Here is a 26,328-nt window from a genome sequence, read left to right on the forward strand (position 1 = left end):
CTACCTCTGTGTCCATATATATTTTGATAACAGCACTTACTACAACATGCTTTAATTACTTGCCTGTTAGTCTGTCTTTTCACTAGACTATGTGTTTCTCCTAGCCAGGGACTGTCTCACTCATGTTTGTATGCCCAATACCTAGCTGCATGCCTGGCATACACTGGACGCTCAATTAATAGTGAGTGAGTAAGTGAACAAAGAATTCATTTTCAGAGACACCCTCGGTTCAAAGCAGTATCAATAATCTGTCTAAGGGAGAGTGAGAGGGCACAACCTTGAGTGCAATGTACATCTATTGTTCGCCACCCACATCCATTGTTCTCCTTCTTCTGAGAATAGCTCCCCAAATTTCCTTTGGAAATCATTCTTGCCCGATTCTCTGCCATGTGCATGGGTGGAAGTACCACTGCTCCAGCTGCAGAGCTGGTCCTAAGTAGACCCACCTAAGCAGTACATCCTTTCCCTCTGGAGACAGGGGTAGATTTAAGGCTAGGCATATGACTCAATTGGAGCCAATGAGAATGATGAAACCCCAAGATTCTAGTGAGTCCTACGAGGAAAGAACCTCTCTCTTCAGTGAGATCTACAAGTGCTGCGGCTTTTGAGCTTCCATGAAGCCAGAGCACAGAGGTGCCTAAGGGAGATGCTAATACCGTGAAGCACGACAGAGGGAGTGGGAAAAGCCGGGCCTTTGCTGACGCTATTTTGTCCCCTGGGTCTAGCCATGCCGGAAGTTAAGTCTTACCACTAGACTTTTCAGTGATATAAATCAATAAATTCCTCTGATCATTTAAGCTAATTTGCATTGGGTTCTCTGTAACTTGTAAACATAAGACTCTTGATACAGCAAGTTAGTGTTTGTGGGAATAAAATCAAGCTAGACATTTGACGAAATGCACAGAAAAAGAAAACAAAGAAAGGAGAGGGGGAGCGTGGACCGCAAGTTAAATCTGATAGGCTTGGAAACAAGAAACGTCAAGAGGATACTCCAAAACACAAATAAGGGAATAAGACTCAAGATGCCTTCCATTCCAGACAGCATTAATCAGGCCCTTACAGGGGTATCCTGCAGTACATTTATGAAAAGAATAAAGTTTTATGAAGAGCTAGAAAAAGAAATTAAAAAATAACGAATGTTTGTTTTTGAAAAGGCCTTTATGAGAAAAAGAAAAGGCTTTGAGACAACTTAATCTGAAGAAAGCAAGTCCTAGAGGCAAATTAAGTTGTTGAAGGGTTCTTTATAAGCAGGTGACTAAAGAGCTGCTCTCCAATTTCACAGGGAGGAGAATTAGAGGAAACTGACTCACATTTCAGCGAGAAGCTGAGGACGGCAAGAGGAAGAAGCACTTGACGGAGAACTGTTAATGACGGAAAAAAGCTAAATGAAAAACTGGATTTTTATCACTTTTAAAAGATGGAAAACTCACCTATGTTGATTAGTTTAGTTTGAGGTCAAACTAGTAAACAAATATTTGAGCATGTCTTCTACTTATTTATTCACACACCATGTACTGAATCTCTACTATGGGCCAGGCGCAGTGCCAGGAACTGGTACAAAGATGATTAAGATGTGGGGACTGCTCTTTGTAAAGGCTGCGGCACTAGCCACAAGAGCCGCCGAGAGGAATACAAAGAAGCAGCAAATCAGAGCCCTCCCTTCTGTTTTCCAGCCCACATGCCCAAAGGTAAACGATATAGTTTGGGAGACAGCACAACAGCACTTGGAAAGTTAAGCAACCATGCCATCATTAAATAACAACACAAAACAACAATGCGAAGGCTGTCACAAGCCACACGTTAAGTTCCTTGCTTAATGAGTAATACAAGCAGCAAATGCTCTGAATCCAACAGGAGACTAGTGTAGGATAGAATGGGTAGAATTTGAGTAAGTGAAGGAGAGAGCCATTCAGGCAAAAGATACAGCAGGAGCCAAATAAGGAGACAAGAAAGCAAAGGAGGCTGTGAATAGAGTAGCTTGGTTAAAGCTGTTGGGATGATGGGAGGAAGAGTAGGGTGTAAAACCGGAAAAGTGGATAGGCCTAGCTTTATAAAGACCTTTGAATACCGGCCAGATAACTAAGAATTTGTCTTATGGGGGATGAACAGTAACTGAACGCTTTTGAGCAAAGTAACATTTGAAAGCAGCATTTTCTGCACAGTGGCTTGGCTCAGAGGCAGACAGAGGGCTCAGTGTTGCTGCATCAGCTCAGGCTTAAGAAAGTGAGCTTCTGAACCCACCTGGTTGCAGTGGGATGAATGAGAAAGAGAGGAAGCACAAGGCATTTATTCACTTAACTCACCTGGCAAATACATGTTGAACTCTGCACTGTGCTCTGTGCTGTAGCGAGCAGTGGGACACAGTCCCTGACCTCTTGGGCCTGAGAATTAACTGAAGAGGGGAGGCCAGGAAAAGGGGGACTGAGACAACTGCAAACATGCTGGTCACTGCAGAGAAGCATCTGGTAGGCTCTAATTCCTGGAAATGTATTTACACAAGCTGGAACATGACAAAATGTCAAAACATGTAAACAGAAACAGCAATCCTCCCAAAATATCACCTCATGTGTATCATGGGAGATACTGATTTTCACTGCCAGTTGAGTCACGGAAAAGCATAGAAGCAAATATGCCTATAATGACTGAACGGTACCAAGTAAATAGAAAAAAGACCTTTAAAAAAGAGAGAAGGAAGGTCTGTTTTAGGACCGAAATGTTTCCAGATTTCATCCTTTGACATAACTGAGATATATTCCCAGATTTCCCACTTACCCACAGATAGGTATTTAGAAGCTTTCAGAAAATTCATCACCTCTCCTTGATATCTCTTTTTTTTCTTCCTTCCCTTAATTTAATTTTGATTTAACTTCCTCTTGTCACTGCTTGCTTACAAATCACGGCCTCTATGTCTGGAGTCAATTAGGGCTATAAAGTACCCCACCATGCCTTCATCTGGGGACCCATTTATATATATTTTCTTATTTCAAGAGGTAGAGCTAAAAGCCTGTAACTCCAAAAGTTTCCAATCAACCATCACATTCTATTCTTTGGAAAAGTATGCTTCTCTCCACAGTTCAGAAGATGACATCCAACTACCTATTTTGCAAGAATATTTCCTTTCCACCTGCATAAAGATGAATTGTGCTTTGGGAATTCATTTGCAAAAATTGAGTTGAGTGTGTGTAATACATGCTTAATAGCGATAACATTAAAAAATCTTTCTACCATTTAAAATTAAACATAATTTCCTTATTACTTTAATGGAATCCCTTGGAGTTGAAGTATTTAACTAGTCCCTTTCACATCAAGTATTCATTATATAATTCCCTTTTAATATTAGGTATGTTAGGTATATAAACTGTCCACTGACGGAATAAAAACACACATTTCCACTGAAACAAAAACAGGAGAAGGACAAGGCAACTTAATTCAGAATCTGATAATGGGTTACAGATTCCCTTCCAGTTCAGACTTACAGTCAAAATGCCACAAGAGCCACTTACCACCTCTAACCTTTCAGGTCATATCTGGAAGAAAAGTATGAACTGTCACATCACTAGAAGTCTAAAACTCTCGACTTTTCCCTACTGCAATTTCGAGCTAGAAAAGAGAGAGAGAAATATATCTCCTATAAAAACCATCTTAAAGAAAAAGGCAGAGATGAATTATCCAAAGTTCTGCCAGGAGGAGGAATTGCCTTTGGCACTGTCTTCCAGGGTCACTCCTGCGCGGGGCTGCAGTGCCAGCCTGTCTATTAGCACCCAGACCTACGGGTACCTCGCTGGAGCCAGCCGATCGGCTAAACCCATCCAGAGCCCCGGGACGCTTGACGCACACAGGGAAAAATTCTACGGATGCGGCAGACACCTAACCAGAGTCACCGACTGTGCATGCAAAGCCTCTGCCCAGTTCTCAAACCAACCCCTCTCTCTTCCAGCCCTGTTATCTCCTGCTGGAGCTTCCCATTGACTGAACTAATCAGAAGCCGGAAAGCAAGGAAACCCAACCACGCGCTCCATAAAGATCAGCCTCCTAGGGCCAAAGCAGGTGGAAAGAGTAGAAAGTAGATCCGGAAGGGCCAAGGGATAACATATGGCACATCCCATTACCTACTTCTCACACTCCTTTCACTTCAACTGACCTTTTCTCAGCAGATTGTACCAGCCTGTGCTTTCCCACCCTTGGAGCCTTTGTCATGTATTCCTGTCCTGCTTCTCTTCTCTCCATTTCCACGTGTGGAAAATCTGTAAGGCCCACCTAAATGTCACCTATTCCATGAAGTCTTCCCTCAACCTCATCCAGAAGTAATCTCGTTGTCCTCTGATTTCTCAAAGTTCCTCTTTTGAAGACTTCCATAAGCACTTACGAGTATGTCATACACTTATATTTATCATTACCAAAGTATTTTTATGTATGTGTTTACTTGTTTACTGTAAGTTTCCCATTAGACTATAAATTCCATGAAAACAGAGATTTTGTCTGTGTTGCCTTTGCTCTCTCCTCAGGGCCAAACACAGTACATAGCCTACAGCTGATGCTCAATAAATATTTATTGAATGAATGAATGAATGAATGACTCCCACTTCTAGAATGTAAGCATATTGATGGCCAGAAGAAAATCTCATCTTTCTATCCCAAAGAGCAATCAAAGTGTCTTCCTTACTCCTAGGTAGATACTCAATAAATATAAGCTGACAATAAAGTCACCGCCATTTGATAAGTATCTACAATGTACCAGATACAACGCTGGCAGCGTTACGTATAGTGTCTCCTTCAGTCCTCACAACACCCCTAAAAGGCAGTGAGGCAGAAGTGCCTTCAGGATGGAGGCCCTCATTCCCCCAGCTTCCAGGAGAGCTGCCTGCTGATGGCTCACAGCTGAGTCCATCTCAAGCCACTGCTATCAGCAGAAAGAAGCGGCCTCACCGGAAGTTATGGCCCTTCCCTGGGCGAAGCCCACATGCAGTGGTTTTAAAAGCCTGGCCCCTTGCCTCACCTGGCAATTCTGAAAAGTCATCTCAGCTCCAGAGTTCTCCATGAGACTGACTGTTGAATGAACAAATAAAATAACAAACTAGTGCCCCCAAAACAGAAAAGAGAATTATACTTTTTCAAATGTATAATTTGGGTCTCCTTCCTTCTCAATAACTTTACTAACTAAAACCACAAACCTTTTTCCCTTTTCCCCAAAAGCATACCTCAACACTATCTATAAGAAATGTACGGTCACTAGGTAATTGTTGATTTTTTAAAAAGTTTGGTATGGAGGCAGCTGTATTTCCCCAGAGCTAGTCAGGCACTTTCAAATATATATGATTTGTGTACCAAAATACACTCCTAAAGACAGCAGATGATATACGACAACACACCAAGGAGGAAATCACCAGAGATCTGACCTGTGGAATGCCAAGTGGAGCGCAGCTCCAAAGTCCTGCGACAGCACTCGCCATGTGCACAGCCGTGCATTCGGAGCCTGGAGAGGCAGCAGGCAACCTGGGGAACACGGCGTGCATGTTCATCATTATTACATCGTCCTGGGCAGGTCACGTAACCTTCTGAACCTCAGCTTCTTCATGAGTAAAGGAATCTTACTTGCAAGGATAGTCAACTAAATTATAAAGCTTTTATTTTAGCAGTGCCAGATAGACTAGGTGCTCAACAAGTGGTAGCTATTATTACAGTTTATTATTTTTAGAATGACAACCAGAGAGCTAAGACATCAATGCAACATTTGTGGATGATTTTCTTGTATAGGTTAAGAAAGTCTGAATTAAAAACCCAGCTGAGTTACAGGAAAATTACTCCCTTTACAAAAGCTTTTACCCCAGACTTCCTTTAAATAGGGGCCCCCTCCATTGTGCATTTAATATATAATTAGATACTGCTTATGACATTTTTCTAATCAAAAGATATTAATTCTTTTCCACTTCCTACTACCGCAATTAAAAACTCATCTGCCAGGAGTTTTTCTTGTTCTGTTTTGCTTTTCATCTCAAAAGTAATATGTGCTCATTAAAGAAATTCAGAACGATAGAAGCAGGAAAAGGAATCATCCATAGTCCTAGCCCCTAAAAATGGCCATTGTTAACATTTTTGGTGTATTCCCTTCTAATCATCAGTATTTCCATGCCTAGAGTTTTTTGATTTTGTACACACAGTTTTAATTGTATCTGGTTTTGGTAGTAACTTTTTCAACCCAATCTGAGAAGCAATTCTTCTCAGGTCATGACATACTCTTCAGTGCCAAATTTACCTCACAGTTTCCCTGTACTTGGGAATAATGCTATAGTGTCACTGTGTGAAGTACTTGTGATAGCTGCCATCACTATCATCAAAATCATCACTGTAACTATTAAGACTACTGCTGCTAATTTTTAAACTCAGAAAGACCTCCCACTTCTAGAAGATAGGTCAATATTCATTTTCATTTTCTTCAGTTTTGCTTTCACAATGAAATCTTTAGTCCATCTAAAAATTTATTTCAATGTGTGTACACTGAGATAGGGACCTAAAAAAAAACCTTTTTTTCCCCCTAATGCTAACCAATTATCCCCAAATCATTACTGAATAAACCTTTTTCTTACTGATTTACACTGCCTCCCTTATCAAGACAAAAGTTACACACACACCTGGCCTAATAGGCTTCACTGATTGACCCACAAATGCATATTTAAAATATTTCAATATCAGGTAAGGCTAATATTCTCACCCAACACACACCCCCTTCCATTCTTCTTCGAAAACTAATTAGCTATTCCCATCCCTTTTTTTCTAGATGAATTTCAGAACTACTTTCACATTCCTCTCAAAAAAGTTCTGTGGAATTCTGATTAAAGCTGCAAATTTCTTTATGAATAACTGATGTCTTGAAAGCTTGTCTGGAGGTTCTAGCAGGGGGAGCAGCTACTCGCATAACCCCTGAGCGAAGAACAGTCCTACCCCATGGGAGAAGGTCGTCCTCTTCTACCGAGCGTGCAGCTTACAGAGGCATGCACCCGTGAGGGAGGAACGGGACGCTGGCCTGGCCAGCCAGATCAGCCGAATCAACCCTGGCGATCAATGGCGTGACAGCTGTTGCGGCCAGATTGCCCTCACATCCCAACTCACGTCTTTACACACTTTTCTTCCCTTCCAGGTACACAATATGTGTTTCTATTTATTCAAGTCTTCTATATCTCTCTACGAAATTTTGAAGTTTTCTTCAAATGGGACATGCACATTTCTTTTTAAGGTTATTTCTAGAAATGATTTTTGTTACTATTGTAAATGTTTTCATTAGATTTTAAGTGGTCATTAATTAGATAGAAGATGGCCACCGATTTTTGTACAGTATCTTGTACAAAAGCTCTGGAGGCCTTCTGTAACCAGGCCATGAAGTACCTCCCCACGTGGATTTCACACTGCTCACAGAGGCACCTGCTCAGCCAGTTTCCTCACTGCCATTGAAATACATGACATTCTGCTGGCCACCTCTCCAACTTTACTAGCTCTTCAAGGCTCTGCTCCACATACAAGCGTTCCTGACTAGTCTGCCCCTAATTATCATCCCCTTTTCTACACTCCTCCAGCACTGATAATAAATTCTAATACACTTAACACTTTCCAAAAAATTAGGGATTTTTTTCATATATATTAGGACATCCAGTTTTTTATATCAGAGAAAAGATTAAACAGAAAACAAGTAAAGTGAATTTATATATATTTTTGCCCTTTTAAGAGATTATAAATTTGAAACAAATTAGGTATAAGTATAGTGTTTGTTTAAAATAGTAATAAACTGAAAGTGGCCTAAATATCTTTCAATAGCAGTTCAGGTAAATAAGTTATGTGATATCATTTTTAATGGCTATGCAGCCAAATAAATCAGTGACACACAACAATATGTACTGACATAAAAAAATGTTCACAACATACTGTCAAGTAAAAAAAGGCAAAAAATGAAAAAAAGAGAGGGGCTACATAACAGCATTGTAGAAAAATGGTTTTTGTTTACCAGGAAAAATCTCTGAAAAGACATATATCAAAATTGTAAGAGTGACTATTTCTGGCCAGTAGTACTACATGTGAACTTTATTTTCTTCTTTATTATGTTTAATGAGCACTTACTACTTTTATAATCAGATTTTAAAATTAGTCAACTTCAAAAACATGTCCCGCTGATAAGAGTCCATTATAAAAGCCTATAATCTCTATTAAATCAAATACATTTGTGGAAACATACCAAATGCCAACTTTGAAAAACAAACTCATTTTTTAATAGAGGTGAAAAATTCTGAGTACACAGGAACTTGCGGGGGGCTGGGGGGTGGGGTGAATTTCACAAGGCATTGAGCAGTTACCATTACAAAAAGCATGTAAAAATATATCCTGGGACTTTCAGAAAGAAGAGAACCAAATCATGAGACCACCCTACTGAAAGGTCCTTAAGGATCATCTAGTCAACGCCCTTCGTTAAACAAACATGAAAAATGAGAGAAAAAAAGAGGTTAGGTGAGTTCTCCAAGATCACATAGTTAACTATTGGCAAAGTCCAAAAGTATTTGTAATTTGAAATTTATGCTTTTTAATCCCGTTCTCAATTTCTCCGAGTCAAGATATGCTGCAGGCCGTCACTTCTACTTAGACTATGACAGGCAAATGTTCATTTTACCAGGGTTTTCTTCTCTCTCTAAAAAGTGAACAAGAATTTGTACAATATTATCAAATGACAAGATTCACTCTCTCAGTTAAATATAATTTATGAAGCCCATAAGGAAATTGTGATAACTAGGCATATGTTAGAGTGTGACAAGAAGCAGCTAGCAAACTAATATTTATAGACTAGAGAATCTAAAAGTCAGGAACAAAAAAGTACTATTGAGTTTAAAATAATGACTTTGCTGCAAGCTTTTCATATCTGTATTATGAGTTCTTTCAACACATGATACTTTCATTCCTCTGGTTTATTCACTTTCTTTTAGAAGAATTCTGAAGGGGCCTCTTTTTAAGTCAATTTTAAACCTAGCATGTTTTAAACATCCTAAGTTTTTCACAATACAAGCCCGAATTAACCACTGTAGACTTCACTGATACTTCGCCCACCAGAGGGAGCCCACATGGATTTCCACGGGACAAGAAACGTCAAACGTCAAGTTTGTATGAATTCTAGAACATTATTCATAATATGATCGATATTGTAAAAATCACTTAATAATAATTCTATCCCCCCAAAAAAGAGAAAAATGAAATGAGATCAGCTACGTAAAGTCCTTAGGAGAGTTCCTAACCTATAGCAGAAGCTCAAAAATAACAGATTTTCCGGGGCCGGCCCGGTGGCGCAGCAGTTAAGTTCACAAGTTCCGCTTTGGTGGCCCCGGGTTCACCGGTTAGGGTCCCAGGTGTGGACATGGCACCGCTTGACAGGCCGTGCTGTGGTAGGCGTCCCACATATAAAGTAGAGGAAGATGGGCACGGAGGTTAGCTCAGGGCCAGTCTTCCTCAGGAGGATTGGTGGCAGATGTTAGCTCAGGGCTAATCTTCCTAAATAATAATAATAATAATAATAATAGTAGTAGATTTTCCAAAATTTATATCCTCCTGAATATTAGTTGTAGTGCTCAAAGTAGATGAACAAACTGGTATTGGGCCTTTTACACAAGCTGATGTGAGCTTGGTTGAGATCTGTCCCAATAGATGATTCTACGCTCAGTATGCTGACAAATCTGGTTCTCAAGCCTGCAAGACAGAACCAGACCCTGGGCAGGAAGAATTCATTAAAAATGCCACTCTTAGGGGACCTGTTTCAGCAGCCCTATCCTAGTAGGTGAACTGAACTACTGGAAGTATCCAACACTGAACTGTTGGTCACCTGCCAACTAGAAACTGAAGAAAGTTTCGACTCTTTGACTCATTCCAAATTTTTCTTAGAATGAAGGAGAAAATCAACTGACTATCCCTGAGAATCACACTTCTACAATATGTGACACAATCACAAGAATAAAGAAAGAATAAAGAAAGCACAACGGAGAAGAACAGAACTCTGCATAAGAACTCGGCATCTCAATGGGCCCTACTGAGTCTCCAGCCCCATCTTCAGTCTAGTGGGGTAGGCTTGCCTTGTATTTCTCACCATAATAAGGCCCAGCCCAGTGTTTGCTGGGTTTGTGAGGCATGTCTCAAATCCCCACGTAGCTGGCTAGGCATATGTACTCGGTATCTATGTTACAGACTCAACTGTCTCCAAGATCTAAATACAACAAAGTTGGAGGACCCCATTGGGTTCCAGCTATGCTCTCCAATCTAGGTGTACCAGCACTGCCACTGGGGAGTTACCCACCACCTGCTGTCTTAATAAAACACCACTGTCCTTTGGGCACCTTGGATCTCTTCTCTACTATTTAGAACTGGGCAAGAAGGCAGGAGTAGCTGGCATTCTACCCTAACTTTGACAAAAATGTGATATCTATCACCACTTAACTTTCCCACCAGAAATCTGGGACTGGTGTCTCTCCCTCTTTCCAGCCCCATTACCTGCTACAGTTTGTTGGGTCCCCCTCCTCTGGCATCTGTGTCATCCATGCACTCCTGCTGTCCAGTCCTACTGGCCCAGCTCATCAGCTGTCACCTGGATTACTCCAACAGCCTACTAATTAGCTCTTCTATGCCAGTCTTATTACACTCCAAACCCATCTTCAATATTGGTGATTTTAAAATACAAATACGATCCTTTCCTGCCGCTGTTTGCACAGTTCAGAGCATAAAGTCCAAACTCCTCAGCACTGCTGACAAGGCTCTCACCCAAGGATTGACAAACTTTTTCTCTAAAGGGCCAGATAGTAAATATTTTAGGCTTTGCAGGCTACAACTCCGCCATGATAGCATAAAGGCATCCACGGCCTATATGTAAACAAATGAGTGTGGTCACGTGCCAATACAAACCTCACTTATAAAAATAAGCAGCGGGCCAGATTTGACCTGTCGGCCAAAGTTGGCCAACTCCTGCTCTAACCCAATGCAGCACAGCCTCATCTCCCGCCACTCTGCCCTCACCCAGGCCTCCTCCAGAAAAGGGCTCCAGCCACTCATCACGCCTCTCTCGCCCCAATCGCCCTACTGTTTTGCATCAGTGCCCTTGCTTACACTATTCCCTCTGCCAGGAATGTGACCTACCCCCCTTCCTGGGTCTGGTGGCATGGTTCTTGTCCTTCAAGGTCCAATCTGATCACCACCTTCTCTCCAAGGTTTCCACTGATTCCCCCTCGAGGAGATTTAGCTATTCTTTATCTGTATCTTCAAAGAGCTGCGACATATGTCTCATAGTTTTTTGTGTCCTCACAATGCCTGACACATGTCACGTGTTCAGTGCTTACAGGATAATGGAATAAACCAATTATTGAATAAATGTAATTTCAAAAGTTGCAGTCTTCATAAGTCCTGGGAACCATTTAGAAGTGCAATCCCCACAAAGAGCTCATTATTACTATCATGAAAACTCTCTAGCACTGAGTCCTGCTTACAGTATATGCTCAGTTATCACAACCCATAAAAACAGCATCAAGAAGCTCAAAGAGGCCTTGGAGAATATTCATGCAGTGGTTTCTGACCTGCGTCTCTGAGCCCTGTGGCTGGTTCTAACGGGGCTCCAAAGGAAAAGAGGGAGGGTGGTAGAGAGGCAGGCTGGCTAATGAGCCTCTCTCTTCCCAGCCCCTCACCCCAGCCTTAGCCAAAGCTGTTCCTTATTTCATTGCAAAAAGGTTTCTGCATTAATAACAACAAAAAAAAATCTATATAATCCAACACACTCATGCTCTGTTCACAGCCTACATCCTAAACCTACTTTGTTTCCTGATCTATTCCTGTACTGTTTGGCCTATCTCCAGCTTCTCACTGACTCTTGGAACCTGTTGCCTGATATGGCTTCTCTGAACCATGCTCCCTCGACTGATACCTCGTTTAAGTAGGATTATAGTCAGTTCCTGGATAAAGTCTATTTCCAGCTACTCTGGATAATAATCCAGGTGGTCCCAGCTCAAACTCTGGGTCCCAACATTGGCACACAAGGTCAACACTGTCTCAGAAGGAAATCAAGGAGGACCTGGGGAATCAATGCTGGGAGAATTACAGCTGTCACTCATACCTGAGTTGTTGTACTATTTATGTGTTTGTTTCTCCACTAGATTGTAGACTCCTTGAAGTAGAAACTGAGTCTTACTAATAAAATAGAAGCTACTATTTATTTAATGTTTACTCCAGATACTGGACTAACTGCAAATGTATGTTGGGTAATAATAAGGAATCATGTTAAGATCACACATTTCTAGAACTGGAAGGAGCCCTGGACAGAGATCAACTAGCTCCAAAACAGAAAGCAAAGTGACACAGTAGATGAACACTCATCCCTTAATCCAAGAAGTATGTACTGAGTGCTTATGCCTTGCACTGTTCTAGAACCTATGGACTCAGTGCTGGACAACACAGAGTCTTTGTTTTCATGAAGCCTATATTCTAGGGGAGAAACAATAAGTAAATGGATACATGATATGTTAGCTAATGAAAAGAACAAAGCAGGGTAAGGGACAGAAGAAGGATGCTACTTTCTACGGGGCAGTTGAGGAAGGTCTCACTAAAGCACTAAATAAACTAAAGCAAAGACCTGAAGAGCAAACAACGTGGAATCTGGGGAAAAAGTGTTCCAGGCAGAGGGAGCAACAAACACAAAGGTCGGAGGTAGGAGTGTGCCTGGCGCGTGTGATAAAAGCACAGAGGCTAGGGCAGCCGGAGTGAAGTACGAGGACGGGGAGAGGAGGTGAGGTCAGAGGGGCAGCAGGGACCACATCATCTGGCTTTGGGTCACTGTAAGAATTATGAATTTTAGCCAGGAATACAAGATAATCAATTCCTAAAAAAATAAAAATAAATGGCATTTAGCTTCCACAAAAGCAATGTATAATAAACAAAGAAAAATTCATCTGCATGCCTAATTTGAAAATAGAACTCCCAACAACCCAGGGTTGTTATCATCTTATATGTAATCAAAACATCTTTGCTTTACAAGAGATCGCTCCAGTTATCTAGTCTAAGTTCTCAGTTTTACCAATGTGGAAACTGAGGCCCAGAAAGATGGCATGGCCTGCCCATTTAACAGCAGACCTTAGGCTACAACTCAGGTTTCTTGATGTCCTGCTCAATGCTGTTCATTGGCCCCGCTGCCCCCTGGACACATCGTTTGGCTTCTTAGAGGGGTCTTGGTTTCCTGTGTAGCACATTCCCTGGCCTCTGTCACCTTTATAAATCAGTAAGAAAATGGAAGAGCCGCCACTATGAGGCCTCCAGACACATTCCCACACCCAAAGCCTGTCATTACAAACTCCCACAATTCTAGTTTTTCATTCCCCCGAGTTGAAGACAACCAGGTAGGTCAGGTGGAGGCAGGTCAGGCACGGTGCTAGGCCCTGTGAGGAGCATTTCTGTTGCTTCTGCCTGCCCAGCATCCTTACTCCCTACTCCTAGACATAGCACTCCTTTTCACAAGGTTCTAGTGGCGTGACAATCATAGTACCCAACCCACCTGTTGGCCACATATTGGGGTGGACATATGTCCTGACCATTTGAAGAATCTTATCCCTCTGATGCCATAATGAGGACTCAGGATCCAAGCAGAAGCAACCAGAGTCCTATCCCAGGGTTTTATGGATAAGTGCTAGAGAAAGAAGTTTCATTTGTGTTTTCCAGTTATGTAAGTCAAAACATTCCCATTTTGCTCAGGTTAGTTCACATTTGATTACTGTTACAACCAAAAGAATTCACACTCATGCAGGCATTTGCATCTTTTCTCATTTCCTCTGCTTAACAATCTTAAAGGTTGCTATTATTTACTCTGTTTTAGAAGTGACAAAACTAAGGTTAAGTAACTTGCCCAAGTTCATACACTAAGAGACATTCAAATTCATATAGTAACTAAGAGGCATTCAAATTCAGGTCTTTCTGCTCTAAATCCCATTCAGTATCCAGTTATGAATTCTGTATTAACTTAAGAAGAAACTCACTGCCATTCAAAAGCCAAAGGAAAAAAAAAAAGAAATAAAGTTAAACAGCTCTACTTAGAGCAAAAGAAAAAATCCAAAGAATTAAAATTATAGTGGAAATTTAAGGTAGGAGGATATAGGGGGGGAAATAAACAGAGGTCAAAGGACCTGGCTTCTACCTCGGCTCTGTTCTATGACCTCAGCTATTATGACTCTGGGCAAGCCATTTCACTTACCTCAGTGTTCCCGACTGTAAAATGAGAAGCCTGAACAACATGAACTCAAGATCCTTTTAGGCACTTCCAGGAGAAAGTCAATGGTTGTGCTTCAGCCACACAGATTCTATTTTCACTATACGTCAGGTAGGATGTCAAGCAGATTTCAACTTGAACGTCAGGCCCAATGGCTACCTGAGGTAGGAGGCTGTAAAGAATTCTAAGCTATATAGGTCTACTGGGAAATCAGCACTGGCTTCCAGGATCATAGGGAGGGAGAGAGAAGGTGTGAGGAAAGTCCTTCCACACATTTGCCACTGCACCTTGACAGAAGGATGCTGTTGTCTCCACTATCGATGCTATCAGTACCTGCACAGGATTTCACTGATTCCTTTATGCACTTACTCGGTTCCCCTTTGCAAGCAAGGAATGAAAGTACAACAAATCTAAGTGGTTTAGGGAATATCGCTTGGAGCCACTGATGAAAATCTATCTAAATAGGTAGGGGTAAGAGGTGAAGGGGAACAATAACAATCAGTATGGCTCTTCGTGATATATACATGGTCTCACAAGATCCTAATAATGGGCTTATCAGTTAAGTAGGGTATTATGATACATACCCATTTTATAGAAATGGAAAATGAGACTCAGCTAAGAGGACTCACCCAAGTCACCCACTTCCAAGTAGCAGAATCCAGATTCCAACCCAAGTCTTCTAAATTCCAGCCCTGGTTCTCTTTCCCCTCCCAACGTCCCCATTAGTCCCACAGTCCAAATGGGTTAACTAAGCACGCTCCCATGCAAAGTGGCATATTCACCAGTGTTTGGAGTTCTTCACATATGATAATTCCTCCAAAAATCTGAAATGTTGTTACTGTCTAGTTTGTTTGTAATTTAATGGATAGACATGCACTGAGTATATATAAATTCAACAAAATTGAGCATAACAGTTAAATATTTAAAGGAATGATACAGAAGAAACCAGTTGTGGGAAAAATAAAAGACCTAGTTTCAACACAGTTTTATTAAACTTAATATAACCTCTACAACAATTCAGTGAGGTAGAAATCTGACATCAGGAATACGTCTGTCCAAAATGAGGAACAGGAAGCTCTGGATTGAACTAGGTAAATGTACCCTAGAAATGACAGTAAATTGCCTCAAGGACAAATTTCAAGAAAAGGCATCACTACAACTTGCTACATTTCCTGAGGTCTGACAACCAGGGCTCAACCTGAACCAGAATATGTCCTCCTAGTATTGACCAGAGTTTTATGTACAAGGAATGCAGGCTAAACAAAATAACTGCCAGACTTTTGACACATCTGACTGTGGTTAAGAGCACAGGACACCCTCACTAGCTCTATACTAGTTAAATTCTCCACGAGTCAGAGAAGTGGTTGCAAGAACAAGAGGTAATACATAAAGCAACTGCAACATAAAATCAAAATTCCTCAAAAAATGCACGTGTTGCCTATGTCAGGTGGGCGGTGGCCCTGAACAACACAGCCCATGTCTCGGCTGAACACACTCTCCAAGCCTTGACACCTAGCCACGTCATTAAATATCAGAAGTGGAACTTTCAATGACATGCATCTAACCCTCCGACAAAAGCGCAGAGCTATTCTTGAACACCTCTGACAAGCAGTCATCCCCGTTCAGTTACCTCCAGCGACAGGGCACTCAGCACCCAGGGTCCTGTGACTGGCCCTGAGGCCCATTAACTCAAAGGCCTAAAGCACATCCTCACCACTCAGGGAGAGACCTAAGGCCTAAGCGATCGCAGGGCTCTCCATAAGGCTGGCCAACCCAACGATGCTTCCTGTCCCCACCACTCCCAAAGCCCCTATTCCCAAGCAGGACCCAAAGTTAGCACAGTGTTAACAAATCAGAGATTTGTTAACAGATTTCAGAGTTAGAAAGGGTCCTCCAAAAAAACTGTGATCTTCATACACAGTTCCAAAGGAGGAACCTCAGAACAGCCTGGGCCAGACTGCGAGGAGCAGGAGGGAGAAGTCCTGGTTCCCCTCCCTCTCATTTCAACCTGAGAAGCTCCTTCCTTGATCTACCACATGTAGGAGGATCAATGTAGTTTTCTAAAAGTCTTCTGCTGTTTAAGGGGGGGAAAAAAGGAGGAGACCATTTCCAAGTAAATTAATTAAGGCCATAAAACTTGCTTAATAATATCATGGCTAATAGTTGCAGGGTTAAGACAACAACCTGGTCCCTTGGTTCCTTCTCTAGTGCTCTCTCCACCACACAACATCTGAATGCCTACAGGGCCAAGTCCAAACTCCGCACAGTGAGAAGGCCCTTCAAGATGTCCCCTCGCCTACCACTCTAGTCCAATTTTCCTGAGCGTCCCATATGTCAGCCACACTCAAATGCTTATCGTACCAATTCGTTAACATTGCAAAGTGGCATATTCATCATTATTTGAAGTAGCTCAGATAATATAAGTTCCTCAAAAAAATCTAAAATGTCATTACTGTCTAATTTGTAATTTAATGGGTAGACATGCATTGAGCACATATAAATCAGCTAAAATGAGCATCAAAATGACCGGTTTCCACATCTTCCTGCATACTCTTCTCTTAGCCTGAGATGTCCTTCTTCACGCTGTCTGCACTGGAACGAACTACTCTACTTTCGAGAATTTATTTCAGGCATCATCGCCCCTACTGAACCTTTGTCGGCCCTTAGGTAGAAGTGACCGCATTCTCCTCTGTGCCCTATACAACATCTAGAAGGCTGTATGGCACTTGTTTTGTTACTACGTCTGTCTCCCCCACCACTCCTTTTAAGTTGTGTTATTCTGAGACAGTACTGGTCAAAAGACAGGGGCTTAATAGATGTTTATTGATGGACTGGATGTATCCATCCGGTCCAACCCCACTTCTGATGCTTGAATATCTTCTGCAAACTGCCACTCGTTAATTCATGCACCCATACATTCACTAAAAGATATGAGTGTCTACAAGGTACCAGGCACTGGACTGTGTGCCAAACTGAAGTGGACTTACCACGACATTAATGAAGCTCAACCTTCAGGGCCCCTCATTTGCACCTCCCAAAGCTCTGAACCCTTTTCGTGATTTTACATTTTCATTTCTTAGAACAGGCAGAACCGTATAAACTTCAAGCTCCACAAAAACTAGATCCACCCTTGGGGCCAAGGATACAAAAGTGAACAAGGCAAACATTTTCTCCCTCCTCTTACAGAGTTTCCTGTTTAGTGGGGAAGACAGACAACCATTTGTTCATTCATTCATTCAACAAACATTTACTGAGCAATGCCAGGAGTGGGGCAGTAGGGATTCCGAAGTGAAGCCAACACTGTTCCTGCCCTTAAGGAGAAGGTCTCTGCTCCCCTGAAGGAAAGCCTGCTCTGTTCAAGGAACAGCAAGTAGTTTAGACGACTGTAACATCGAGCGTTTGTGGAAGATTATCCTAAACCAGTCTCAAAAAGTACACATCGCTAGCACGACCCCTAACCAATTGCAGGAGGCAAGGGGAAGGGAGAGGTCAGCCGGATGTAATCTCTGATCTCAATACCGGGGAATAGGAGAGGGACAGACGACTAAACGGAAGAGGCAGATACACTGTGGTCAGGGCTGCGACAGGAAAGCAAAGGAACGTGGGGGAAGTTGCGCCGGCGTTCAAGCCTGCAGTGACGGCGAACTCACTACCTCGCAAAGCAGACCATGAACTTTGGCTGCAGGGATTTCCGAGTTCCCCAATTTGCGTCCCCGTTCCTCGAAATAAGGCTGCTCCTTCCCCAAGACAGCTGTCGGCTCCCGGGGATCCACTCTCGCGCCCCCCTCACACCACTTTCTCCAGGCGCTACCTGCTCACAATGCTTGCGGGACAGGGTCGGGGTCCGGGGTCCCCGTCGCCGGCCCGCCCCCCCCTCCAGCCCGCCGTCTCCATAGCAACCAGCTCACCACTTCTCGCGCCCGGCTGGAGAAGTCGCCTTTGGGCCGGGGGCTCCGGCGGAACAGCTCGTCGCGGCTGCCATCAACCCCGCCGCCCACCGCCACTCCCAGCGCTTTGTTGCGCGTCTTCACCGTCTTGACGCTGGCCCGGAACAGCAGAGTGATGTCCACCGCCATGGCGACCCGCACCGTCGGCGACCCGCACCGTCGGCGACCCGCACCCTCGGCGACCCGCACCCGGCCGGCCCACGTCAGCAGCCGGCGACCGCGGCCCGAGCCCGGCCGCGGGAGGACCGTTCCGGCTTCCGCACGCCTCCGCCCGCCAACGGCGACGCGAGAAGAAAGGTTCCGGCTTCCGCCGCCATCCCGCGGCGAGGGGAGAAAGGTTCCGGCCTCGGCCCGCGCGCGTGGCGGATCCTGGGACCCCGCGGCGCCACACCCGCGCCGCTTCCTCCTCCCCGCAAACCTCGGCGGGCCCGGCTGCGTGGGGAGGTCCGGGGGTCCCGACACCCAGGGCGCCTGCTTGGGGCGTCTGGGCCCCGGGAGTGAGAGGATCAGGAAGCTGGTGCCCGCTTGCGACTCCCGCACTGACAGCCCGGCAGCGCGGGTGCCCGTGACCCGAGGCGACTCAGCCTGACCTTTGACCTCAGGGACGCACCTGTGCGGGACAGAGTAGGTGGACGGTGATATCTGGATGCACTGAGTGCTAGGACAGCAGGTGTGCAGGGCACAGAGCTAGAGGCCTTTCTTTTCCAGTCCCCTCCCTAGTGTTATTGGGAGAATTAGATAACACGTGCAGTGTTTTGACTTTGCTTGGCTCCCGGTGACCAGTAAAAGTCGGAGACCGTTGTTAATAATAATATTGTCCTTGTAATTATGGTGGGCTGGGGCTCTGTAGAGAAGGCGGATTGGAAGGCTGACTAGGAATTTACCAGATGGAGACAAGGGCGGAAGAGTGTCACGGGTTTCTGTTCATCCTTGATGTATAGCTTTTAAATATACCATCTCAAGTCATTTAAAGTTATTTAAATTAACTGCAAGTTAGCCAATGAGTTCTTTCTACCTTTTGGTTCAAGGTTCAGATTTAATTCAAGATCTCACTGGTTTCATCTTTTGTTTTTTTTTAATAGAGTTTGCACCACTAGAATATGTATTAAAACAGAGGTTGGCAAAGCGTCGTTGGCAAGATAAAAACTTATTTTCATAATCCTAAGATGTTAATTGCCATTTCATTCTCATTTGCTCAGGAGTTGTGAACAGTTGAGTTTTCCAGAGGCTGTGTGACTTGTGGTTTGCAAAACACTGAAGGCAGAACAGCTGTCTTCTATTAAGCCGGACTTGAAAGAGATTTGCAAAAATGTAAAACAGTGCCATTCTCACTAAATTCTTTTGTTTTGGAAACGTATTTTTTCACAAAAAGATACCATGTTATTGTGTATGTTATTATGTAATGGATTTACTTTAGTTTTTAAATGAATGAATATTTTAAATTTTTGTTTTAATTTGTAATATGGTAAATATTGATAAAACCCATATAAACCAAAGCTCTTTAGGGCCCTCAATAATTTTTGAGTGTAAAGAAGTTCTGAGACCAAAAATTCAAGACCTACTGTGTTAAAGAAACAAGATGATCAGAAATAGATGTCAGGAAAATACACATGTACCTGAAAGGAAGAGGGAAAATGTTATTTAAAACCCAAACTGTTAGGCACTTCAACCTTCCGGTATGAGGAAAATAAATTTCCATACAGCTTTCTTCCACCTAAAGAGTAAGAGGGAGAAAATGAGAAAGAAATTACAAAATCTCTCCCAGTAATTCTGTCTTGCATAAATGGCCCTTTGTTTTACGGAGACATTAATGAGTCTTTGGCTATGCGAAGGTAAGCCTGGGGCAGAGTCGCAGGAAAGAGAGTTAAATTACTCTGCATAATAAAGTGAACGGGACTGAATTAGGGGAAGGAGGGGGAAACCAGAGCCCAGGGAGGGGGTTCAAGAAACGAGAGAGGAGTTCTTTGGGAAGCGTTTTGCGGAGGAGGCTGAGCTGCGCCAAACCTTCAGTGAGTAATGCCTTGTGTGAGTAGTGAGTTTGCTGCGGTTGGTTTTTTTGGGTAAAAGTTGGGGGGCAAGGCGTAAGTTTTCTGTCTGGATCTGCAAGAGCAGAGAAGATTGTGGAGATGAGACCCAAGTAAGCTCACAACATCAGGCTGTAAAGACACAAGTGACCACAGGTACATAAAAGTACTAGAAAAGTCACAAAGATCTTGAGGAGGCCATGGGACTGCCCACAGATCATGAGGTATGAGATTTCGGCTTTTTTCTCTCTCTTTTAACCTCAAAGAGCAAAATGACAGGTTGACACTGGACTAATAACTATTTGAAACCGCACAAGGCTGAGAGGGGATGTGGATGAAAAGGAAGAACAGAAGTGTCGTGGGAGTATGCTACAAACTGCCCAGTTACATGTCCTACATAAATTATGTCTCATGAGTAATAATGTTTCAGTTATTAGCCCAGGCAGTCTTCTCTTGAAAGAGAGTAATGCGTATTGGAATTCCCGGATATAGCTCCTTATAACAGCACCCCTCCAGACAATCAGGATAAATGTACGCAGCTTAAAATCATTTGGGAACTCTGGTAGAAGTCATTAAATGCAGCCTCCACCAAAAAGGGTATACTGCACACCCAGATGTCCAACCCATGACAGACATGTGCTGTGAGAAATAGACTTCTGCTGTTGTCAGCGCCAAGACTTTGTCAATGTGGCTTCCTTTAGAGAGGTTGGTTTTATAGCCCTACTAAGTGGGGAAAGTTAATGTAAGCAGCTATTTGCTGTATGGAGGGTGCCCAATGCCTGGAAGTGTGAATTCTTGCAGAGTGGTATGGGGAGACCAGTTTTCTGGGTCCATGGAATCATGAATTTGCCACAAAAATACAGTATCTAGAGAACCTCTTTGGTGGTCTGTTATTGTTCACTCATGTCCCCGGCCCTCCTTAGAGGAGGATTAGAGTTCCTCGTGCTGCTGATGACTAACTTGGCCAGGTGATTCCTTTTAGCCATGAAAAGTAACACCATGTGCTGGGTCAGGGCAGCAAATTTAAGAGCTAACATGTAGTTCGCCATACTCTCTTTTCCCTCCACGGTAGCAACACGAAATGTTCCAGTGTGCCACCAGCCTGGGTCCCTGAGTAAAGGTGACGTGGAGCACAGCCAACTAAGGACGTGTACTGGCAGTGAGACTTGAACCTTTGCTCTTGTGGTCCTTGGAGACTTGTAGTTGTTACTGCAGCATAATTAGCATATCCTGATTGATACAGCCCATATCCAGATACCTGCCAGAACGAAACCATTGGGTGCACTCTTCACTCAGCGTCATTACAATATTAGTTCTCAGTAGGTAAAGGATGGAGGGAAGGCACTGCTAGATTACACCTAGATCTAACAGATAGAAAAGACCTGGCTGGGAGTGTTGGAGTGAGGGAAATCCTGGAAGACTGGCCGTGCCACGGTAGAATTCACTATGCAAGAGGTAAGGACTTGGAGACCATGTACTTTCACTTTAGGAAGTGGCCTTTGAGAAGTTTATCAAAAAAAAAATTTTTCTCAGGGGCTCTAAAAAGGACCATGACTCTAGAGACAGAAAGCTCAAAGCAGAAACTTCTGTTCCTAAGAAGGAACCTAGCTAAAGAAATCAGGGTGATGGGACCCCGTATACACTGTTGGTGGGAATACAAAATGACGCAGTCACTATGGAAAACAGTATGGAGGTTCCTCAAAAAATTAAAAATAGAACTACCATATGATCCAGCAATCTCAAAAGCGTAGAAATCAGGATCTCAAAGAGATAGCGGTGCTTCCATATTCATTGCAGCATTATTCACAATAGCCCAGACATGGAAGCAGCCTTGATGTCCATCAGTGGATGAATGGGTCACAAAAATGTGGTATATACATACAAGGGAATATTTTTCAGCCTTACAAAAAGGATATCCTGCACTATGCAACAAGATGGATGAAACTTCAGGACATTATGCTAAGCGAAAGAGGCCATCTACAGAAAACATACATTGCATGATTCCACTTATATGAAGTATCTAAAATAGTCAAACTCATAGGAGAGAAGAGAATAGTGGTTTCCAGGGGTTTGGGGGAGGGCGAAATGGGGAGTTGCTAATTATCAGGTATAAAGTTTCAGTTATACAAGATTAATAAGTTCTAGAGATCTGCTGTACAACATTGTGCCTATGGGTAGGATACCGTATTGTATGCTTAAAAATGTGTTAAGAATAGATCTCATGTCGTGTTCTTACCACAATAAAATAAAATTCTTTTAGAAAAAAATCAGGGGCTGGTCCTGTGGCATAGTGGTTAAGTTCGGCATGCTCCACTTTGGCAGCCCAGGTTTGGGGGTTCAGATCCAGGCACAGACCTACACCACTTGTCAGCCATACATGGCAGCAACCCACATGCAAAATAGAGGAGGATTGGCACAGATGTTAGGTCAGGGCGAATCTTCCTCAGCAAAAAGAAATCAGAGTAGATTTCTCCCAGGAGCTTAGTTTTGAAATGGATGTGCAGAAAAACAGGGGAAAGGCAAGAGGCAGACACAGAAGGTTATGGAGAGCCCATTCTTCCAGGTGCTGCCTTTGTCCCTTCACTCCCACTGAAGTACATAGAAGAGGAGCAACCACGTTCTTCATTCTTAACCAATTCTTGACTTGGGCTCTGAGCCCCTTATCCTGACCTACTAGCCTATTTCATCCTACTTTTTGTCTGTTCCCACCCTGTAATGAGCTAAATGTTGGCCTCCAAAAGATAGGTGCACATCCTGATTCCTAGATCCCTTGAATGTTACATTACTTGGGAAAAGGATCTTGGCAGATGTAATTAAGGATCCTGAGGTGTGGAAATCATCCTGGATTATCCGGGTGGTCCCTAAATCCCAGGGCAAGTATCCTTATAAGAGACACAGAAAAGAGAAGGCCATGTGAAGACAGAGACAGATGGGGTGATGCACCTACATGTCCGGGAATGACGACAGCCGTCAGAAGCTGGAGGAAGCAAAGAAGAATTCTCCCCTGGCGCTTTCGGTGGAAGCATAGCCCTGCCGACACCTTCATTTTGGACTTCTGCCCTCCAGAACGGTGAGAAATAAATTTCTGTTATTTTAAGCAACAAAGTTTGTGGTAATTTATTACTGCAGCCGCAGGAAATGAATACACAATTTAACTACTTTCTCCTCTTATCCTTTTTCCTTACCCATTCTCTGTTTTCTGGGCCTCTCTTTCAACTTGATCCTCTTGGTCCTCAGTCAGTGGGCATTCCCATCAGATAGAGCGCCTTCAGCTGCCTTGGATCTGTATCTTTCTTCATTTTGGTAGGCCGTTGCCTCTTCTTTCACCTCCCCACCATCTTCCATCCTTGGAGAATCACACATGCACAGGCCCCCCATCCTACATGGAAGGCCAGAGGCCAGAATGAGCTGAATCTAGCCAAAAAGGACACCAAAATATGCTCCTTACAGCAAATTTGCAGCAAAAAGGATGTCCAGGGGGCCATCAGCTTGGGGCAGATGCTTCCCTCTCAACATACGACTTGGAGAAGGTAGATATACTCAACTGTTGTTTCCAGTGTCTCTATTAAGGAGCCATTGGAGTGAAGAATGTGGGGGAGAGCCTGTTTGGAGGGTCTAGCAGCGGCTCAGAACATCTAGAATGTCCTTCTCAATCTGGAAAGGCATTCGACTCTGAACAGTTCAAATAAATGCAGAGAGAGAAAGGGGACACTTGCGCACACAGCCCAGTCAGCCCTGGGGGGTCAGTGAACAGCAAGATGCCACCAGAAGCTGGTAGTTAGGAAGCAAGTCAATCTCAGTGAAGGATGATACGGCAAAAGAACAAGAGCCACTTCGATCAGAGTCTCGGCACAGGGATAAAGCAGACTCCAGGCTCTGAAAGACTCTTTTTTCATTCTGGGTTCCTGTGACTACACTTCAAGAGCTAGAGTTGCAAAGGGTAAAGATGGCAGAGCGTTTTCTATGGCTTGAAGTTCTGCGATTCAAATCTCAATCACCACGAGGTGATTGCCTTATTGAGGAAATTATCTCAAAACATATCCTTTTGTTGATTTGCAGATCGGGAGACAAGATGTGAGTGTGTGTGTGTGCCCACGGGTGTGTGTGTGAACGCAGTGAGATGCAAGGTTACTGGTGAGACCCAGTGCTCAGTCTGTGGTCTTTCCTGCATCAGCAGTGGTCTTGGGAGAGACCTTCCTTTTCTGACCGCCCAGGAGATTCCCATTGTTTCCTGCTACACATCAGCCCTCAGGAGTGCCACGCCCAGCCGGCAGGGAGGACCGTGTGATGAGCACTCAGTTCTGGAAACCTGAGCACTCGGCTTTGAAGGCAGTGATGTCTCTGAGTTCAGACCACCCTATCAGCACCCCTTTACTCTGTTCCTGCAGGGTGATGGTCCTCAGCTCCCCAGAGATTGTTGAAGCTCAGAGTCACAGTCTGGGTGGGAATCGCAAGCCAGGACATAAGGTGGAGGCAGAGACCTGAGGGCTGCTGAGCATCCACTCCCCAGGGACCCACACAGACATGGCCACCCGTGAACAAAAGGCTGCAGAAGAGAGGAAGGGAAGTCACTGTTCTTTTCCCCCTTGTCCGTGTCTGACCTGTGCCCTCTGGACACTGTCCAGCCCGGGCCAGCCTCAGCTGCATCACATGTTCATTGTTCTCCTCTCTGGACAATGGTGGCCGTGAGTGTTTTACTACCTAAGGGATTTTTGTAGGGTGTATAAGGGACATTTATCAGATCTCTGATCTCTTTCTAGTTAAAAAAAAAAAAAAGGCCAGGAAGCAGTTAGCAGAGGATGAGTAATAGGAAAAACAAACAAACAAAAATACATGAGATTTGGAAACTGAAAGATGAGTTTGAATTCCAGCTTCCCTGATCACTAGCTGTGTGGCTTTGGGCAAGTTGCTTCACCTCTCTGAACCTCATCTGAAAAATGGAGGAACACCTAGTAACCACTCCTGATTCTATAAGCAGAGATTTTCCCCTCCTCACGGAGCCAGTGTTAGTCATCAGGTTGTTGGGTAACAGCCACTAGTCTGCGTCTCTCAACTGGTTGGAGCCGATCTATCAGTGTTTCTGAGCGGAGGACAATTGCTCCTTTGCAAATGTCAGTGGGAGGCAGTGACCTGGGTGAGGGGTTGATCCTGCACACTTGTACTTCACCTTGGAGGGGGGCTAGAAACTAGAGTGCTACCAGACCCCTCTCCATCTCTCTCGGCCTCTCTCTTCCTCAGTATAATTGTTATCTGCGCAAATACCTTTCTCTGCTGCTCTGTTTACACGGCTAAGCATGGGCCTCCTCAGCTGCTGAATTGAGGTGGTAGGCTTCCAGTCACAGCTGTCCATCCTAAGGCCAGATTCTGAGGATGCAGAACAAAACTGGCCCAGCTTGGGACAGACATCCACCCCCAGTCCAATGAGCTCTGGCTGAGCACCTGGAGTCATGTGGTTCAAACCTGCCTGTGGGGACACACTCAGTTGGTTGGGGGCTTGGTGGGTATACCAGTTTCCTGTTGCTGCTGTAATAAATTGCCATAAACTTGGTGGTTTAAGACAACACAGATTCCTTATCTACAGTTCTAGAGGTTAACATTCCCAAGTGGGTTTCCCTGGGCGAAAATCAAGGTGTGAGCAGGGCTGCGTCCCTTTCTGAAGGTTCTAGGAGACAATCCATTTCTTTGCCTTTTCCAGCTTCTGGAGGCCGAATACATTTCTCGGCTTGTGACCCCTTCCTCCGTCTTCAACGCCAGCAATGGCAGGTCGAGTCTTTCTTATGTCACATCACTCTGACTCTGTCTTCTTCCCCAGGTGAGGACCCGTGTGCAGACGTTGGGCCCACCCAAGTAGTCCAGGACGATGTCTCTCTCTGGAGGCTAGCAGATGAACAACCTTAGCTCCATCAACAATCTCAATTCCCCCTTACCGTGTAACGTAACACAGTCACCTGTTCTGGGGATTAAGACTTGGCCATCTCGGGGGCCGTCTTTCTGTCTACCACAGAAAGGAGGGCTGCTTAGGAGCCGGGCACACACCTCTTGCACGTCTTCCTGTGAACAGAGAGATCCACCTGTTCTTTTCCAGTTCTCCAACACGGTTTCT

At 43.9% G+C, this 26,328-nt stretch overlaps 1 protein-coding gene across 14 annotated transcripts in view; it reads right to left on the reverse strand.

Moving 5' to 3' along the window:
- STX18 (syntaxin 18) overlaps positions 1-19,290 on the reverse strand; it is a 127,937-nt gene extending 108,647 nt beyond the window's left edge. For 3 of the 14 annotated variants that reach the window (XR_011502360.1, XM_070506239.1, XM_070506240.1), the window contains exons 1-2: positions 18,163-19,290; positions 5,397-5,493 (exon numbers count right to left, since the gene is read on the reverse strand). Coding sequence is in view for 9 of the 14 variants with exons in the window: in XM_070506239.1 (XP_070362340.1) it covers positions 5,397-5,493; positions 18,163-18,330 (265 nt within the window). In the remaining 5 variants the exon portion in view is untranslated. Of the gene's footprint in view, positions 1-5,396; positions 5,494-10,509; positions 10,569-18,162 lie in introns of those variants that run through there. The other 11 variants (XM_044767840.2, XM_044767845.2, XM_070506248.1 and 8 more) reach the window with 9 other exon arrangements.
- Between the last annotated feature and the right edge of the window lie 7,038 nt (positions 19,291-26,328).

Source organism: Equus asinus, chromosome 3 (genome assembly GCF_041296235.1).
Source record: "Equus asinus isolate D_3611 breed Donkey chromosome 3, EquAss-T2T_v2, whole genome shotgun sequence".
In the NCBI taxonomy this organism is placed as follows: domain Eukaryota; kingdom Metazoa; phylum Chordata; class Mammalia; order Perissodactyla; family Equidae; genus Equus; species Equus asinus.